The sequence below is a fragment of the Chiroxiphia lanceolata genome, chromosome 1 (genome assembly GCF_009829145.1).
Source record: "Chiroxiphia lanceolata isolate bChiLan1 chromosome 1, bChiLan1.pri, whole genome shotgun sequence".
NCBI lineage: Eukaryota > Metazoa > Chordata > Aves > Passeriformes > Pipridae > Chiroxiphia > Chiroxiphia lanceolata.
In genome coordinates this window covers 45,125,743-45,144,539 of record NC_045637.1, presented here as the reverse complement: position 1 = coordinate 45,144,539, position 18,797 = coordinate 45,125,743, and the positions used below count along the sequence as shown (strand labels likewise).

Here is an 18,797-nt window from a genome sequence, read left to right as displayed (position 1 = left end):
AAAAGTAATCTGACAATATACTTTTCTTGAAACACTAGTAAAAGAAAGGCTTCAGTTTCTGGAAACTAATTATTCTGAAAGCCAAATTCAGCTCCTCATAAGATTCTTTTAACTCTTCTTATCAGGCAGGACCCAGACTTGCCATGATTTCGGTGATACACACCTTTGTCTCCAGAGATGTTAACAGATTTTTGAAGCTTCCAGTGCTTGCTATTACTTGAAACTTGCACTATATGAAATTCCTTAACGCCTGTCTCACTCTAAGGAAGAGACAAAAGCAATGTCAAATAAGACCAATCACAATTGTGATGTGCAAGGTGGCACTGTTAGAATCTTAACTCATTATTTACACACCATCCATAACACAGTACTAAGAGACAAGGAGAGATTTAAAACCCACTGTAATGTAAAACAACAGTCCCAGCTCACAGTAACTTCTGATTCCAGTAAATAAAGCCACAGAAAGAGGAAATAAAGATCCCCCAGAAAAATACCTACAAGCTAGTGCTTTAGTTCAAGACAACTTTAACAAAAAGTAGGCTTGTTTAACTCCAATGCAGAACACTGTCCACAAGGCCACTTAGTTCCTAAGATTACTTTAGGAACATTGCTAGGTCACAAATCCTAGAAATTCAAGATTTATTTTGCTTTTACATATATACACAATGAAAAGTAGCTTTCAGAGTTGGTTTCCTTTCTCATAAAGAGAGAGGTGGTAATGGAAAAGTAAGCCTCACACTGTTAATGTGGTCAGTACTTTGTAAAAACATTCCTTCCTCCTTAAATGAGGAGTGGACAATACTAACTTTAGTAACTGAAAAAAAAACAAGAATGTGCACACCTTTAAAAGAAAATGACAAATCAGCTCAGTGAATCCACTATCAACTAAGTGTCTAGGAACTCTGTGAACAGAGGATTCAATTACCTTGCTTTGTGATTGAAAAAATGAGAGCAGCTTTACCAAAAAAACAAGTAGATTTAAATTAGTGCGGTATGAAAAATGAAATATTTTCATCTGCTTTACTAAGTCAATAGATCACAACAGACAGATCTGTGTTTGGATTATATTAGCAAAAATGCCTTTAGAGTTTGATTATAAATGTAAACACAAACTTCCTTCAAGCTCGAGTTTAAATTTTGTCTTTGAATTTACCAGTGTTTCCACTGAAAGCTGGAAGAGGGCATTGTCTCATTCAAAACTATTTTGGAAGTTGCAATCATCAAGAATATTCATCAGTTTGGAATAAATCTCCCTAAAAAAGACTTCAAACCATAGTTCTGAAATTTGATTAGGACAGCAGACTTCCAGAGAGTTGAGATGCAACAATGTTAATACTCTTTTCAACAGTAATTGAAATGGTCAAATATGCAAGTTTATTTAGTGTTTGCAAAGTTGCTGTAGGAAAACCTTTTACTTGAGTCTTGGTTCCAGTGTGACACATCTGCTGAGCTTTAGAACAGTTATTATTATTACTAAAAATAACTTACAGTATTGATATTTTCTACATCGACAAACACCAGCATGTTGTCCCCTCTGCCTTCTTCATCTCCAAGTGCATTACTTCTGCAGACAGTAGCTCGAATGTGCAGAGACCGGCTGGTACAAATAACTGCAGTGTGCCTTAATACTCTATGACTAGGAAAAGAGGGGGAAGGGGAAGGGAAGGAAAAAAAAAAAAAGACAACATTCTAAATAACCAGGACTGCTGCCTAGAACAACGCATCAAGAAATTTAGCTTTTACATTTGTCAATATTAAGGTCATTAGACAATTTATTAATTTCAACCAAAGACACACTTTTTTTTTTAGCTCCACATCAAAACTGTACTATTTTTTAAAACCATGCTTCATGAGTAGGTGCTGTTCAAACACAGTCTCTTAGCCAGTATGAAACACTGTAAAAAAAGGCTCACCTGTTACCATGAAAATATATCAGAAATATTCCAGGTGTAAGACAACTGGTACAGTGAAAATAGACAGACATATACTGGCACAGGGATATCATTAAGCTAATTAATGCCACCACATGCTTTGGAAAATAGTTTTTGAGTAAATAAGCCATAGAAGGCTCACTAGTTAGTAATATCTCTTGCATAAGCATTTCCTAAAAAGCACTTAGAATACCACTGCATTCAACAAGTTCTGCTGAACAGAGAATCTTCTAGAACGAAACCATTGCTACTCCGCCTGTTTCCAGGCATGCTCAACCTTCAGGACAGTAGGCCCTTTGTAGAAGTTATCTTCCTGTTTTTCTAGAGATGAGTAAAGTTCCATCCTTGGATATCACCAAAACACATGAGTTTTTCCCATGCAGAACCCTCTAGGTTACCATAACTTCCATGTGGAAACATTTTAGAGGCATGGAAAAATGTGATATGCATTAACTACTAAATATGTTGAATCATCATGTGACACTTGTTTTGAGGGGGTGGGGGGGGAAAGAGTGACTTCCTAAATTCTACTTCACATGTCACAATCTACAAAATTAACAGTTTTGCAGTTAATATCCAGATATAAAGATGTCTATATAGCTTTCAGGTGGCACAAATTAAGTAATTTTTGAACATTTAAAAGCTCTGCTCAGTCTACAAAGAGCACTCTTATACCAGAGCACTTTGCTGAAGATCCCCTCAAAACTTCAGTGCAGTAGGGAACATGTACATTCCCCAAACAACCATCTTCCATCTCTCAAACGCCTCCATTTCTGAATATTATCGGATATGTCTGTCACGTATTGGTCTCATAAGCCACCAGCGTGCCTGTAGCAAAAGTGGATAGTGCCTTCCCAAATCTTCGTTTGCGAAGCCTAGCCATGAAAATGATGTCAAGAATATGCTAGTGATCCAATCTCTTAACCATCTTCAATTTACTCTGCTTTGATTTACATTACAGACCAGTCTCACAGCCCACAAACATTGTTTCTCTCAGAACTAGCCTGGAAAATAAGCTTCAGCCACAGGAAGACATTCAGTCAATGTTACTAGAGCTCATCTGAAATAGCCCTGCTCCCCACCATCGTCCTAAATATGGATAGTACAGGCACCAGGTGTGCTGGCTTGGGCTGGGACAGAGTTAATTTTCTTCACACTAGCAGACAATGTTTTGGATTCTGCTGGAAACAGTGTTGATAACATAGGAATGTTGTTATCGCTGAGCAGGCTTACACAGAGTCAGGGCCTTTGCTGCTCCTCACCCCACTACTGAGGAGGCCAGGGATGCACAAAAAGGTGGGAGGGGCCAAAGCTGGGAGAGGTGACCCTAACTAATGGAAGGGATATTTCATACCGTAAGGCATCAACAATAAAACTAGGGGGAAGGAGGACGCAGGGACAAGTTTGGCCTAACAGCACATGTCTTCCCAAGTAACCACTACGCATGATGGAGCCCTGCTTTCCTGGAAACCTGCCTGCCCATGGGAAGTAGTGAATTAACTGTTTTATTTTGACTGCATGCACAGCTTTTGCTTTACTTATTGAACTGTCTTTTTCTCAACTCCCAAGTTTTCTCACTTTTACTCCTCCAATTCTCTCCCCCATCCCACTGGGGGGTGAAGTGAAAGAGCGACTGGAGTTAAACCACACCACCTGCTTCACTCCTCATAGCCTGCACTATTTCTTCAAAGGCCTTTGAAGAACATGTTTCTCAAAAAAGCTACCTCCTTAGCCTCAGACACAGGTAGGACATAAAAACTTGCTACCTTTTCAAGTACAGTTCAAAAAAAGCACTACTTGTTAGCTTATGGTGTCAAACTTTACTGTCCACTCTGTCAAGATGAAGACTATGCATGTCAAACTTGGTATTTAACACCTCCAAAGAGAATAACTTTCATCACAATACAATTACTAACCACATTTTAACTAGAGAAAGAAATCTTTTATTCAAAGTAGACAAGATTTTGTTTCATAACATGCAGAAACAAATTAAGTCGTGATTTTTCACCCTATGTCTCAGAAAGATGTGCTTTCAGAGAAACTAAATACAAACAAGGTTTGTATTAACCCTTCCTTCTATTATATTTTAATAATTACTACTTCAATGGAAGCAGTGTAGGTTACATAATTTCATATGGATATTAGACCATAGAGTAGAAAAAACATGGCTTAGAATAGCAGATAACTGGCCATTTTTACAAAATCGCAACAATGGTGAGAATTCATGAAGTTTTACTTCTGTGGTTACAATGTTTATAATGTGTCTAATAAGTATGACAAAAAAGGTAGATTAAAAAAAAAACAAACTTACCACATTTTTGAGTGTCTTTTAATACTTTCATAGTAAAACAAGAAGTTAATTTCATGAACACCTTCTTCATCTGGTCCCCGTAACCACATTGGCAGCTGCACTGAAGCCCCAGGAAGAAGAACAGCATCAGGAAGTGGAACCTGTATTACTTCAAGTGAACCTCCTGTGCCAACCCCAAAGTCTGCAGAAGAAGCTGAAGACAGCAGTGCTGTTCGCACAGAGGTAGGATCTGTCACAACAGTCTTGTAAGCGCTACAGTTCTCAGAAGCTGAAGGACTCAGTGGCGTTAGAACAGCAGTATTTCCACCAAAAGTGAAAAATTCTGGATGCTTGGACACAACCTTCAGCGCAGTAAGAGGACACTTGCTTACGTTCACAAATTCTACATATGCTTTTCTGATTTCTCCACAGAGAAGCCCTGTAGGAAAATTTATAAAGAACACCTGCATGGGAGAGAAAAGGAGAAAATAAAAGCCTGAACACTGAGCCAAGCTATGAACACCCCAAGAAACAACCACCAACACATTCAAACTATACTACTGCCTAGAGCTTCCCGAGGAGGGGAGGTGGAGAGGGAGGCACGGATCTCTTCTCCTTGAAATCCAGTGACAGCACACATGGGAATGGCTCAAAGCTGCACCAGGGGACATTCAAACTGGACTTTACAATGCATTTCTTTACCAAGAGGGTGGTCAAACACTGGAACAGACTTCTGAGAGAGGTAGTCAGTCGATGCCCCAAGCCTGTCAGTTTGGACAATGCCCTTAACACAGTGTAACTTGGTCAGGCAGCTGGACTAGATGATCACTGTAGGTTCTGGCTAGCTGAACTATCCTATTCCATAAGATGTTGTCATTAACCACCTAGTCAGATCACTTTCATAACCCCAGTAAGGAAAAGCACTGTGTTTTAATTAACCAACTGGAATAAATATTCTAGATGAATGGCAAGCAAACAGAAAAAAAGCTTCTTTGCCCATTCCCCCCTCACCTCGAAATCTGGCTACAAAAGCTGTTGCCAACTAAAATTCTAAACAGAATATAGCAGTTTCAGAAGGATGTTAATTTTGAGGCTTCAAGTTTCACTTGGGAAAAGCCCACACAAGTTCATCACTGACAGCTCAAAAATTGCCTGGAAAGATTTAGGCATTAATAAAGTCCAAGACTTCACTGTTAGAATTACATTTATAAACTCTGCATTCAGCTATTTTCTCAAAACTGCCAATAGAAAGTAGCTACATACCTCCAACAAAGGCATTTCCTCTGTGATAATGGGATCTAAACGTCGATCGGGTCCATATTTAATTGATGTTTTTTCCTCTTTTGTGTTATTAAGTCGAGGCCCTTGGATTTCTAAATCTTGTCGTCCTCGTACAGATAACCCATTGGAAACAAACTTTCCTGAAAAAAATTTAAAACATTTCATTTTTTTCTTTTTTTTTTGTAACTCACCTTTTCTTCTGAGAAGTGAACCAAAGCTCCCTACCCAATCTCAAAAGTAATTTTGATTTTTCTATTATTTGGCACATGCAGTGCTCATTGTTTAAGCAGCATCACTGACAAAGAACTACTCGAAGCTTACTGTCACACATCAGACGTGGCTACTGCAAATTCAAACAGCCAGTCATCCACTGTTGTGGACTAGTTCTGCCCTTCAATAGTTTGACTACAACTAGGGCAGGGAGCAGCAGACATGGTGCATTTATTTCCTTTCCCAGTTTCCACCAAGCTGGAAGTCACCTAAAGGATTATTTCCTTCAGACAGACACCTCTCCAAACATTTTTTACTGAAAAGGCTTAGTCTGTAGATAAATAAGCTTCATTATTTCTTTCAGACAGTTTCCAATGTGTTTTAATCCCCCTTTCATCTAAAACCTAAGTTTTCCCTGCAAGAGACAGTTTCAGATGAATGACTCAAAAAACTAGATCAAGTAACATGCAATGAATAAGCCATTTATATGTTAGTATAAAGGAAAGAGAAGTCAAGTCAAGACGCTAAAAATAAAATTATATCAGCCAAATTTAAATTTGGGAATGTATGAAAAGAACTTCAGTGTAAAATTTAGACAGAAGTTGAAAGTTAACAAAGCGAAAAGATGCAGAAGAAAATTTAATGCCAAGAGTGTCAATGAAAGTTGTTATAGATTCAACATGGCAGAGACGGAATATTTAAATTTCGATTTTTTACTGGTTTCAGAATTTCCACAGATTTAAAAAGAGCAATAGTGTATGGGTCTGGCATCCCTCCTCATGGGATTCCTAGAGGTGCCAATTCACTCTTTTCACATTTCAGTTGTTTCCCTTATTTCTACACCCCTACCTGAGGGAAGGCCTTGCATCACCATAGTCAAACACTAGAATTTAGTTCTACTGCAGAAGCCATGCCTCCCCCTTCCAGAGACACACAATTTAAGGTAGTGACACACTTACCTGATTGTAATCCAATAGAAGGATCTATTCCATCTAATGTCACAGCACCTTGAACAGTGCCAAGATTATAAACGACTCCCAGAATATGTAGCTCCCCTGTTTGATGGGGAAAGAGCTTTAGTCTTGCCTGTGGAGATATGTTAAATTTTTGTTGTTGTTGCTACTAGAAAGAAGTATTATTACATTTAAATGTCCAATTGCTAAACACACTCACAGCTACATTTACCTTACAAGTGTGTCAGATGTAACTGCATCAATAACTACAGATCACTTACTGGATTCAAAATTTCATACACAGCATTTACCAAATCAGGTCACAGTTGAGAAATGCTCATTACATTAGGAAAAAAAATCCTAAAAGTTAATTTTTATTGTGCTTAACAGAGGTAGAGTCATAAAATGGTTGAAGTAGAATAGACCTTTGGAGGTTATTTTGTCCAATTTCCCTGCTCAAGCAGGGCAACCTAGAATCAGCTGCCCAGGACCTCATCCAAATGGCTTTTAACATCTCCAAAGATGGAGACTTCACAATCTCTCTGGGCAGCCTGTGCCAAGTGCTCACGCACCATCACAGTTAAAAAAATAAGTGTTTTCTGATGTTCAGGTGGTGCCTCTTGTGCCCACTTCCTCTGGTCCTGTCACATCCTCCTTCAGATATTTATACACACTGATGAGATATATGAAGTAATGGAACTTCTGAATCAGTCATGCCTTCTGTAAGTTTAGCATTAAGTTCATATCATAACAAGTCTGAATTCCACTCTAGGGTTCAACACTGAAAAGACCATTCTTAAAACAAGATACAGTACTTACCACTTTTGTCTCCTCACTATTAATTAAAAATTCTGGTATTGCTTCAGTCCCTACCATATCTTCATCACACATTCCCTGAAAAGAAGAAACAGCTTTTTAGATACTATTACTCCTAAGCAGAGAAAGTGCCATAAATAATACCTCTAACACCTTTCCTAAAGTGTTCAAGGGAAAAAAGCATAGAAATTTCAAACTGCAGACAGTTAGGACAAGCATGTGCTGCATGCCCAGCTTCTCAGGATTTCTGAATTAAAAAAGCAGCTTGAGAGCTCAGTAAACATTTATTAAGAAGAAATTTAAGATTTAGCACTATAAATTGGAACCATTCCCAGTCAATTTCACTGATATTCACAGAAGCATTTATCATATCATTAAAGTAGCAGTTCAGAACAGAACAGAAAGGAAAGTGTATGGTAAGCCTTGAGACTTAGTTATATGAAACCATGTTTATAACTCTGGCAAGCACTTAGAGCACCTTTAGAGACCACTATGTTCCAAATGCTTTTGGCCAGGAAAACAACATATTTAGGAATTTACTGTAATATTCAGTATTAGAACGTATTAAAACCCTTAAAACATGGATGTGACAACAGTCCTTTAGAGGTTTTGGCAGCATTAGTTGAAACATTAAGTTAAACAGTAGTAAAATTATTCATCTAAAGCGTTCAAAACATTCATTTTTAATACATTTTCATTTTTCTTCTAATTGAGATACCAAGATGTTCTTATGTCATATGAGCAGTTTTTCAGAACACACATTTCACTATGCACACTAGTTCAAATAAGAAAAAGGTATTTGATAATCTATCTATTGACACTGCAATTCATTTTTGCTGGTCAAGGCTAGCGAGACTCAAAACAGACATAGTACACATGCAATGAAAATCTTGTAAGTAATTTTTTTTTTATTTACACTTAAACCATAATGTTTAATGCTTATGCTTAAATGTATTCATACTACAGAATTTTGAATACTTAATATGTACTCCATAAACGTAGCTATTTGGTTTGGGCTGAAAAAGAATGAAGCTTTCCTTACCTGCTCTTTTGTTTCTCCATCGTGCTTTGCATTGAAGTCTTTAGGTTGAAACTTCCACAGCAATGAAAGGTCAGTCAAAAGAAGTGGAACTTTGAGAGGGTTTCGGAAGGACACTTCTACAGTTATCAGTTCTATTAAAAAAGTGCAAGAAAATAATGACAACAGGCTTTCCCCCTCACAGTCTGAAGGTTCGCTTATCTCACAGCATTCACGTGCAAACAACTTGCACAAGAACGTTGGTTCAAGTCTACAGTAAGACAGGAAATACTGTACAAATTTACCTAACTCACTTTATTTCTTTATTAATGAAGCATAAAAATCCTGACTTTACCTTCTATCACAGCAAGTGGAAATTTGGAGTTATCCGAGTAGCGATTTAAACAGAACTGTGTTGGTTGAAAGTTCGAAGGTATTGTTCCTTTATTTATCACAGACACAACCTGCTCTTCAAGCTCCTTCCACTGTTGTGATGATTCTGAGTCATACTCCTGATCCAGACTTATGTGCGTAGCTGCCTGCTTTTCACCTGGTAGGAGTACGGCAGTTTTAGAAGACAAGAAAAGCTGCAACACAGGGCTCCTCTGGTGGTTCAGTAAGTATTCTTAAAATATTTTAAGTTCTAGGTCACTACCATTTTTATGTTACAATTGATTTAAGACAGTGAATTGCAAGACAACTTGAAATACACAATGGAAGACAATACTGAGAATAATTTGAGTATAGTTGTATTTGGAAATTGTGGACTTCCCAGATTATAGCATGCTACATGGTATACACTCAGGTTACAGATAATTTTTACTTTAGGATGGACTATAGCCCCACAGTACAGCCATGGTTTATGTAATAATTTCTTTACATTCAGGAATCAAAGAGTTTCAAACGTTTAATCCAAGAGCAAGTTAACTGTAAAGCTAATTTCTAGCACTGCCACTAGCACCTAGCATGTGCTAAAGCATTAATAATCCCTTTCATGAAGTTCATTACAGACTTGCATTGAAACTTTCCAGGTATGAAAAATAGTGGTAGTCAGCACAACCACACACATGGATTTCGTGTTCACACAGGAAGTCTGGAAACATCTAGCAAGTATAAGTTTTTCTTTTGAAATATTTTTTAAGAAGTTACCCTGTCACATTAGTTTTACATAACGACAGAATTTTTTTAAGTAACACCAAGTGCTGCATATATTTTGATTCCCCAAATAAGGGACTTCAATCTGTTAACATAAGATTTTCTAACCTTCTGCTGGTCTTCGATCATGCCCAAAGAAAACACGGGTTGCTGAGCTGTTAATATATGGTAAAGGAAGCTGTGGCAAGGGACCATCAGGCGATAACTGGGTTGCATTCTGGAGCAAAGCAGGAAAAAAACAGCATCATGCCATTATGCAAATACATGGATCTCCATGCTGTACATTAGCAATGGCTGAATGATAAGGAAGCCAAGTTAAAAGCACTCAATGTTTGAACAGGGAGTACTTTTAAAATGGTATAATTTCTGTTAACTATTTTGACAGTCTGAAGGAGAATTTTTTTCCTTCAATAAGAATTAACAGTTTGTGAAATCTTTACGGAAAAAGGAGAATAATTATTTCAATCCATCGCTCTAATCCCTGTTGTGGTTGCATTACAAGCCTTATTTGATGCAAAGCTTGACTCTAACTCAGAATTTGATAAACTGCACTAACTACCCCACCACCACTAACAAGATTCTCACCACAACTGAGCTATAGACTCAAATACCAGTCTTTTGTAAGGTCTACCATAACTTAGCAAACACCACAGAAATTCTGTTTATAAGCTTTAAAATACAGTAAGTATCTATATGGCTGTAATTTGCATGGTGATAACAGCAGTGAACACCCCATAATATATAGGGTATATATTGCAATCCAGAATCACTCATGAACTTACAGTGAACTCAATGAGTCACTCGACCTATAAATACACGTATTAAAGAATAAAATTCACTGCAACATGGAGGGTGACAGAGCTACCTAGTCTTTATGACATATTTACTATCAAAAGCCTCAAAAATTATAAATTGAACAAAACAGATCCACTTCCTCTAAAAAGCTACTGAACTATCATAAGCTGGAATTCAGCTGTGACCTTAAAAACAAGGCTTCCTTTTAATAAAAATACATACATTACAACATACATTGTTGTAATAACAGACACCAACACCAATCAGTGAAAGTGTGCTTACTACATATATGAGATGCAGCGTACATGGGTTTCTTGAAGCCTGACATAAAAAATTAACACATCAGCTAGATAAAAAACAACCCTGGGACACAGCAGGTAAGACAGAAAATCATTTAATGACTTAGTAGAAAACTATTGTTAATAAAATTACTGATTATTCAAGGAACGAAGACAATGTAGTCATTTACCTTATAAACATAAAGATATTCTCTTAAAAAAGCTCCTTGCTGAGCTGGAGGTTGTTTACTGTCATTGATCAAAATATGCCTGAAGGCAGAGACAGCATTGTCCAGCTGACGAAGCGTAAAGGACTGACGGCCAATAGTGAAGTTAATATGGTCTTCTGCAAGAGACCAGCCTTTCCCCTTGTAAACCTGCATGGCTTGACAGTAGCATCGTAAGGCGTGTTTTTTCTGCAAGAAAACAAACCAGTTAATTTCTCAAATAATCCCATTATCCACTGATTGTAACTATAACATTATGAAGATTGAACTGTAAGTCAGAAAAATTACTGTAGTTTTTACCACCCCCCCTGTTAAGTGTAATGTTTGCAGAACTAGACCTTGTAGCACCTGGTCAATGCTAATTGAAGCACAGAAATGTTCATTCTTACAGTATAGAGCCTAGCCTCCAGATTAAGTTCATGTTTTTAAAGACTAGGGTAACAGGCAGCAAGTTTAAAAAGCAAATAACAAGAAAAGATTGCTTTCAAAAACAGTGCTGTGTTGCTCTAGTACTGACTGCTAAAGCTAACAGAGCTCTACTGCCAAGCCTCAAGACATAAGCTAGATTTAACACTTCTCATTCCACTCTGTAACTGAACTTTCAGTGTGACACTCTAAGTCAACTATTGCTCAGCAGACATATCTGGGACAAAATCCATGCCAAGCAAACCAACAAAACACAGCCCTACAGAACATACAAGAAAAGTTACCCATCATATGAGCCATTGGGAGATAGGTGTTCCATTCCCAATCAGCTCCACAGTTCCTTTCCTGCACATACATCAGGACCTGAGCACTCAATCCCAAATCTAGGTATTGAACAGCTGCACAGACATTCACTGTATAGATAAGTCTCAGCTTCTGAAAAATGGGAACAGCAGTCCCTTATTTACAGCAGTAGTGGGAAAAAAAAAATCTAAGGTATGTTCAAATTGGTATGGTGATGACAGCAAAGTACAAACAGTAAATCCTTAACATCAGCACATACTAATGACATTTTAAAATAAGTTATTACAGTATGCAGTTAAGTAGCCCGGCTGACTTCTCTTCAGTAGTATTTTATATTTTAGTGCCTCTAAGGATATGAAAAAGAAAAAAAAAACAACAACCTACATTTTCTGTAACACTGAAAAAGCATTTCCTGGAAACCAGAGTTTCTACAAACATCAGACACAAACAACAAGAGAGTTGACACATGAAGTCAAAACTTAAAAAAATGCATGCACTTTTCCAGGTAAAAAACTCTGATCAATAGCTGCCAGTACTGCACTGTACTGTCATAACAAGACAGGGAAACTACTACATGAAGAAAACCAAGAAAGGGAGGAAGAATTCCTACTATTCTTCACATCACAGAAGCCAAGTATACAACAATACCTTCTTTGGTCATTACCAGGACAATGAAACTGAGATTGAGCAGAGTGGGAGAAAAAAAAAATCCAAGGCCATAGGGCTTTGTTTCAAACAGAATTTTGATGCCTGTGTTCTCCTGTATTCTTTTGCAATAACAACCTTAGCAGGAATCAAGCACAAGCTATCTTTAGAAAATGCATCCCACAACTGAGGCAGAAACAAAGTACACATGTTCTGTCCAACAGACTATGAGTTTATTTCCCGTAGTTAGAGAGAGCTGCCTGCACAGGAAAGCGAATGGAAGTAAAAACAATCTGATATGTATTGGTTTAATTACTGCTAAAGCCGAGGTAGCCACAAAGAAAAACCTAAGTTTGTCTTGTATATGCTCACGTATCTGCCCCTGAAATAAAACGCATGTATATTTAAGGCACCAGCAAAAACAGATATCTAAATTTTGCTATTATTTTAATAAATAAAGTTTAACAAATACTTAACTCCTGCAATTCACCCTTATCTCAAGAGTAAAAATACTCTTTTGCTCAAATAAAAAGTCTTGTATTTTACTGTGTACAAAATGAGACCCAGAAATGACACATCACTTAAGTTTCAAGTCCATGATCTTCAGCATTACTTCAAATACAGAAGTAAAAGGCTAAGCTGACCAATGCAGAAGTCATTTTCCGAGGATCAAAGAGCTAAATACTGCTGCCACAAAAGAAACCAAGCATCTTTTTCCAGACTAATGACATATTCAACATGTTTTTCAAGTATCAAATACTGGCCATATTGTCCATGTGGAAAGATAATACTTACCTGGCCTGCTTTACTAAACCTGTGGCCAGCCAATATCATATGAAATGCAAACTTTCTAACCATGGGACTTTTCATGTTTATGAAGCAATGGGCTGCCTGTTCCAACAGGAGTGCACTGCGAAGATCTGAATCCTATTGAAAAAGAAAAAGAAGAATTAGACCTCAGAGTTGAATACAAGCAAAAATAACAGTGGCCTTGTTTTAATGGTAAGGGGGACAGTAAGTGCAATAGTACTGGGAGGTTGAAGATTCTTTTATATAAAACCATTATATGCACACGTGAGCATAAAAAAAATAAGACTAGAAGTATTTTTCACTCATATTTGTCTAATGCTCAATACCGTCATGTTCCTATTTTTTTCGAATGGAAAGATTTACATACAAGCCTGTTTCAGTATGAGTGACAAAAGAACTATTTTGTGCTTTTGCACTTACTCAGGCTACAGTTTCTAACACCTACCATTACCTCTGAAGCACTCTGCTACTCTTTCCCTTCCCTCCCCCTGCAGATATTAAGGCTAGAAATAAAAGTGAGACCTCTAAAAGGATGAAGCAAAAATAAAGGGAGCAATGGAATTTGGTGAATTTGTATCACAAGAACCTGGATCATTTCTTAATAAAGTACAATTTCTTATTATTTCCCCATTCTCTTCTCCTGTCAAGATACAGCTATATTGTTTTAACTCCTCAGAACAGATCTACTTGATTTTACCACAGCTGAACTCCATGCTATCAGTGATGGTCAAGTATGTGTCTGGACTACAAATATACTCTGGGACACCTATATAGTATCCTATGAAGATTTTCCTAGCAACTACAAAAAGGCACCACAGGCATACTACATGTACTTTAAGTTGTACAATGATTGTGCAGAGCCAACAGTATTAAGATTCTTTGCTTAAATATTCTGCTCTCATAAATGTTGGTAGCAAACTTAAGTTGAAAGGACAAGAATGAAGCTACAGAACATTTATTCCATGCTCAATCTACCTGATGCCTATCAGAGGCATCACATATGGTGCAGCTAGCCACAAAGTCAGAACTAACTGCCAGTTAGACTTTCCTCTAAGCTACAAAGGAAATGCCATACTATTACTGGCATTACATTTTGTTTCGCTCTTTTTCAAGCAAGATAATTTCTAGGTTAGAAGCTAATTCCATGCTTAATTTCCACCAATTAATATCACAGCTTCCACTTATGCAATAAGATCCTAATGGTTCAAAACGGCTGAGCTATGCCTTACTTAAACTATAAAGAACTTTTGATTATATATAGAAGAGTATCCATTATGGCTCTGGCAAGTCATGCTAATACTTTTAACACACGAGTTCTTAAACTGGAAGTACACTATCCAAGAGGTAAGCAGATGTCAAAGAAAATTAGTTATAAAGCCAAAGATAACACATTTAGCATGGTTAAAGAAGTCAAAGAAGTTATTTGACTAGAAAGAAAAAGAATAACTGTACTAGTTCCTTCACTTACAGTGTAAACAGTTTTCTTCACTTCATGCTCTATACCTGCTCATTTGCTACCTTTGTCTAGAAAATATTGTAGGACAAGAATCAGAACGTAACCTAGAAGTGCTTGAGTAAGAAAAAAAATAGGGAGAGGGCAGGAGTGCAAAAATCTACCAAGTTTTACCTCACTGGTTAAACGAATCAGAAGAGCAGCTGCCTCTGAATATTTGCTTTGACTTTTTAAGATTTCAGCACTAAGCAGTACACAGCGTTCAGCCAGAACCATGTTCCTAAAGTAAAAACATACATGTATTAATATTTATCAAAATAAACCATAGAAAACTTTTCACTTCAAATCTTACTAATTTTCTCCATAGACAGACTGAGATTCTGTTGCCCATCCTTCTTTCAGTAAAATATCTGAAAGTTCATTCTCTGCAAAACAACCACATATAGATTGACACAATAAGTGTCATATCCTACCATAACAGGAACTTTCTGAAAGTCAAAGCTAGAGAGCATTTTTGAGGACAGTAAAGTGTTTATAACAATACCAACTAAAGTGATCTGATAAACAAGAAGTCCAACAGCTAGAGCCACGTTGTACTGGGTTGACTTTGGTGGGTACCAGGTGCCCACCAAGCTTTTCTATCACACCCCAAGCTCAGCAAAACAGGGAGATTAGGTTAAAAACCCCATGTGCTGAGATTGTAACTGGGTAACTGAGTGATCACTCTGCCCCTGTCATAGGCAAACCAGACTTGGTTTGGAGGAAGATTAAGTTAATTTACTGTCAGTAACAGAATAGGATATTGATAAATAAAAAGAGAATTAAAACACTTTCCCCTGACAATTCCTTCTTTTCCAGGATCTACTTCACTCCCAGTTCTTCTACCTCCTCCTCCCCCAAGCAGGGCAGAGGGACGGAGAAAAGAAGTTATGGTCACTTCATAACATTTCTCCCCTGCTGCTTCTTCCTCCACATTTTCTTCCCCTGCTACAGTGTGGGGTCCCTCTCACAGATACAGGTCAAGAATTGCTCCAGCATGAATCCTTTCTGCAGTGTACAGTCCTTCAGGAACTGACTGTTCCACTGTTGTTTCCCCATAGGCCACAGTTCCTGCCAGAAATCTGCTGTGGCATAGGCTCTGTACAGACTACAGCCACCCTCAGGGTACATACACCTGCTCTGGCATTAGGACCTCCATGGGTTGCAGGTGGAAAATCTGCTTCATCATGGTCTTCACCACAGACCGGAGGGAAGCACCACCTTCCTCTCAAGACCCCTTGATTTCTGCAGGGCTGTTTCTCTCATTTTCTCACTCCTTTCTCACAGCTGCTGCACAGCTATTTTTACCGTTTCCTAAATATATTATTTCAAAAGCAACACCAGATTGCCAACAGGCTCAGCTTTGGGCAGCAGCAGGTCTCTTTTGGAGATGAGTGAAAAGTGACTCTGACACAAGGGCAGCTTCAGGTTTTTTTTCACAGAAACCTTCCCTGCAGCCACCCCACTAACGAAGTCTACCATGCGAATTCAATATATAAGTTTAATAAAGCCCTCTGTCAAGAACAGCACAGATCTCCTTTCATGCCATCCTATATTACCTAACGTACCGTACACTTTGAAAAGTTACCATCATTCTGTGATGTCATCTGGCACTACGACTGTGCAGGGGAAGAAAGTTAAGCCACCAGGTCTTTCAACTTTCAATGGATCAGTACAAAAGTTACCCACATACTTGCAGATATCTCGATAGGTCTGAATTGCTGTTTCCATATAATGAGCAGGATACGGTCTAGGAGCCCCTGGTTGAAGAAAAGCTGATACTGCTGCCATTTCCTACAAGAGAAATTCAATACTGTCACTGCAGCTTTTTCAACAAATTGTAAACGTCAAAAGAACACGTTCAACAGCTACTAGTTCAAGATCATCTAATCAACTACTGGCACACAGAAGTGTATTCAACACACTGTACCTGATGAAAGGTTTAATACAATAGTCTCTTTATGGCTCTCCTTGTAATTAGCCAGACAGCAGCAGGAGTTACACACAGAAGTGTCTGCAGTTGACAGTACCCCCAAAATTATGCAGAAGCATTGAGTTAGTACTGCTTTACAAATCCAAAAGATAATTTCCTATTGCAGGAACAATCTTTCTGATAAAGTAGCGCTGCCGTGTATTTAAGATGAGTACTGTTTTCCAACTTTTGCTTAAATGAAATCACATTATCAGCTTCCAAAGAAGCTCTAGTAAACATGCACTCCGAAATTTTATTTCTTTCCTCATGGGGTGAAGATATGATAGCAAAGTTCTTCTGCAGAAAGCAAAGACTAAGACTAGTAGGTTGCAAAAAATTCATCAGGAAGTTAAAATAACTTTTCGGATTATTCAAATGCAAAGCAACTGTGTAGTATAAAAACATAAAATTATGTAAAAGTATTACATCAAGCTGGGACAATGCACAAGAATGCTTCCATAGCTCTACAAAGTACAATTTCAAATTTTATCAAGTTAACCAGACTAAAGGTCTACAAAACATAGCTTTCGAAAACTGTTAAAATGAGCTTCTTATTTTTTCCCAGTAGTCGCATTTATCTTGTTGAAAATTATTTTATCAATTTAATTTCTTTAATCTCGGGAGGAAATAATATGTGTTTACAGTGAAATTCAGCAGTGACATACTCAACACCCCTCAAGTTTTAAGTCCCCCTAAAATAGGTACAATACCATATTCATAGTGACCTAGTCTTTGACTTTATGGCAAATAACTATTTGGCCAAAGTCTAAAAGAGATTCTATAAGACTATATTACATCTGGCTTTGAGTTATCAGTTTAAAGATTCATTTTTCTGGAGGTTGCATTCCAGTTTCCTCCTTTCCATATTTCACATTTTAAGAATTAACTTAAATTTTCATTCACAACTTTATTCCCTTCACGTAACGGCAGAAAATAACATTTTAAAACACTTTAGAATTTGCTAAACATACACAATAAATTTGGGAAGATCCTTATAAATTTGGAGGGAGAGGGGAGAGATTACATTTTGTTACCTTCAGACAAATATTAGAAATTATTAGAAAAGGTTCACAGAACGTTTATGTTATGTGAAATACCAACCAGTGCTCCAGCTGCATAAAGCATTGCCTGATCATTCAAGAAGTCTTTCTTTGCTGTATGGTAACAGCTATATGCAAGTTCATAGTGTTGCACCAAAAAGCACAGGTCTGCCATTTTCCGGATCTGAAGCTCTGGTGCTTCTGGTGGATATCTATAAATACAAATATTTAAATTCAAAGTCCTCAATTCAATCAACAGAGCACGACATGCTCTATAAAGCCATCCTTTCTCATCTGAATATCTATTCACAAAGTAGGAATAAAAACCGCATTGCTTCAGCCTTACCCAAAAAACAGCTAAGAAAAGCGAAGCTGCTTCCTTTCTGCCACATGTACTTTGGTTTCACACCCTACTTTCCGATTAACAAGATTCACTGTTCCAGTAACAAGCAAAGCAAGCACTCCTCTTAGCCAAGAAATAAAACATACTGAATAAAGTATGCAATTATCACTGAAATTGCTCACTAAGATTAACTAATTGAGCTAAGCACAGCAGTATGAGAAGGAAAAAACTTGCTCACCTGGCTACAACCTGTTATTTCTCCCCATTTCTCTCGAAAGAAATAAATCCACTAAAAAACTATGCTTTAAGGCAAAAAACTGCACAACGTATAGCACTTTTCATTTCTCCAATTGAAGTCTTCCCCATATTGCTGATTTAGTTCACTTTGCAGAACACCATCATATAAACACAGGTTTTCCCTTCCCCCCAGAAAAAAAGATACATTTCCACTTTAGATCTAAAAATAAGGACTCAGGTTACTCACAGCAAACCAGAAGTGTTCTTCAGTTCATTTATGCTTTTCTCTGGAACCTTGCTGCCGCTAAACCATTTTTTAGTAGCAGAAAACAGTGAGCGACTCAAGCCTTTCCTGGATATTAACTGCAAAAAGACACTGAATTAGAGCACTACGTCGCAAGACGTAATTAAGTAAGTCAAGCTAATACAGAAAAACCAAGCTTCCTAAATTGTTTCTAATAAAACATAAATAAATAAAAACAGCAAAATCACTAGGAGCACGCTCCTATACAATTAATCACTGACACCAAGACAGAAGTTGCAATTCATATATTTATTTCAGACAGCTGAGGTTC

General features: G+C 37.5%; 1 protein-coding gene across 4 annotated transcripts in view; it reads right to left on the bottom strand.

Moving 5' to 3' along the window:
• TRAPPC8 (trafficking protein particle complex 8) overlaps positions 1-18,797 on the bottom strand; it is a 52,078-nt gene that overhangs the window by 15,600 nt on the left and 17,681 nt on the right. For all 4 annotated transcript variants that reach the window (XM_032687836.1, XM_032687852.1, XM_032687828.1 and 1 more), the window contains 15 exons: positions 18,470-18,585; positions 17,704-17,854; positions 16,324-16,424; positions 14,766-14,871; positions 13,124-13,255; positions 10,919-11,143; positions 9,763-9,871; positions 8,855-9,049; positions 8,524-8,654; positions 7,485-7,559; positions 6,672-6,798; positions 5,485-5,642; positions 4,243-4,685; positions 1,489-1,636; positions 164-260 (listed from right to left, as the gene is read on the bottom strand). In XM_032687836.1, coding sequence (XP_032543727.1) covers positions 164-260; positions 1,489-1,636; positions 4,243-4,685; positions 5,485-5,642; positions 6,672-6,798; positions 7,485-7,559; positions 8,524-8,654; positions 8,855-9,049; positions 9,763-9,871; positions 10,919-11,143; positions 13,124-13,255; positions 14,766-14,871; positions 16,324-16,424; positions 17,704-17,854; positions 18,470-18,585 — 2,314 coding nt within the window. The remainder of the gene's footprint in view (positions 1-163; positions 261-1,488; positions 1,637-4,242; positions 4,686-5,484; positions 5,643-6,671; positions 6,799-7,484; positions 7,560-8,523; positions 8,655-8,854; positions 9,050-9,762; positions 9,872-10,918; positions 11,144-13,123; positions 13,256-14,765; positions 14,872-16,323; positions 16,425-17,703; positions 17,855-18,469; positions 18,586-18,797) is intronic.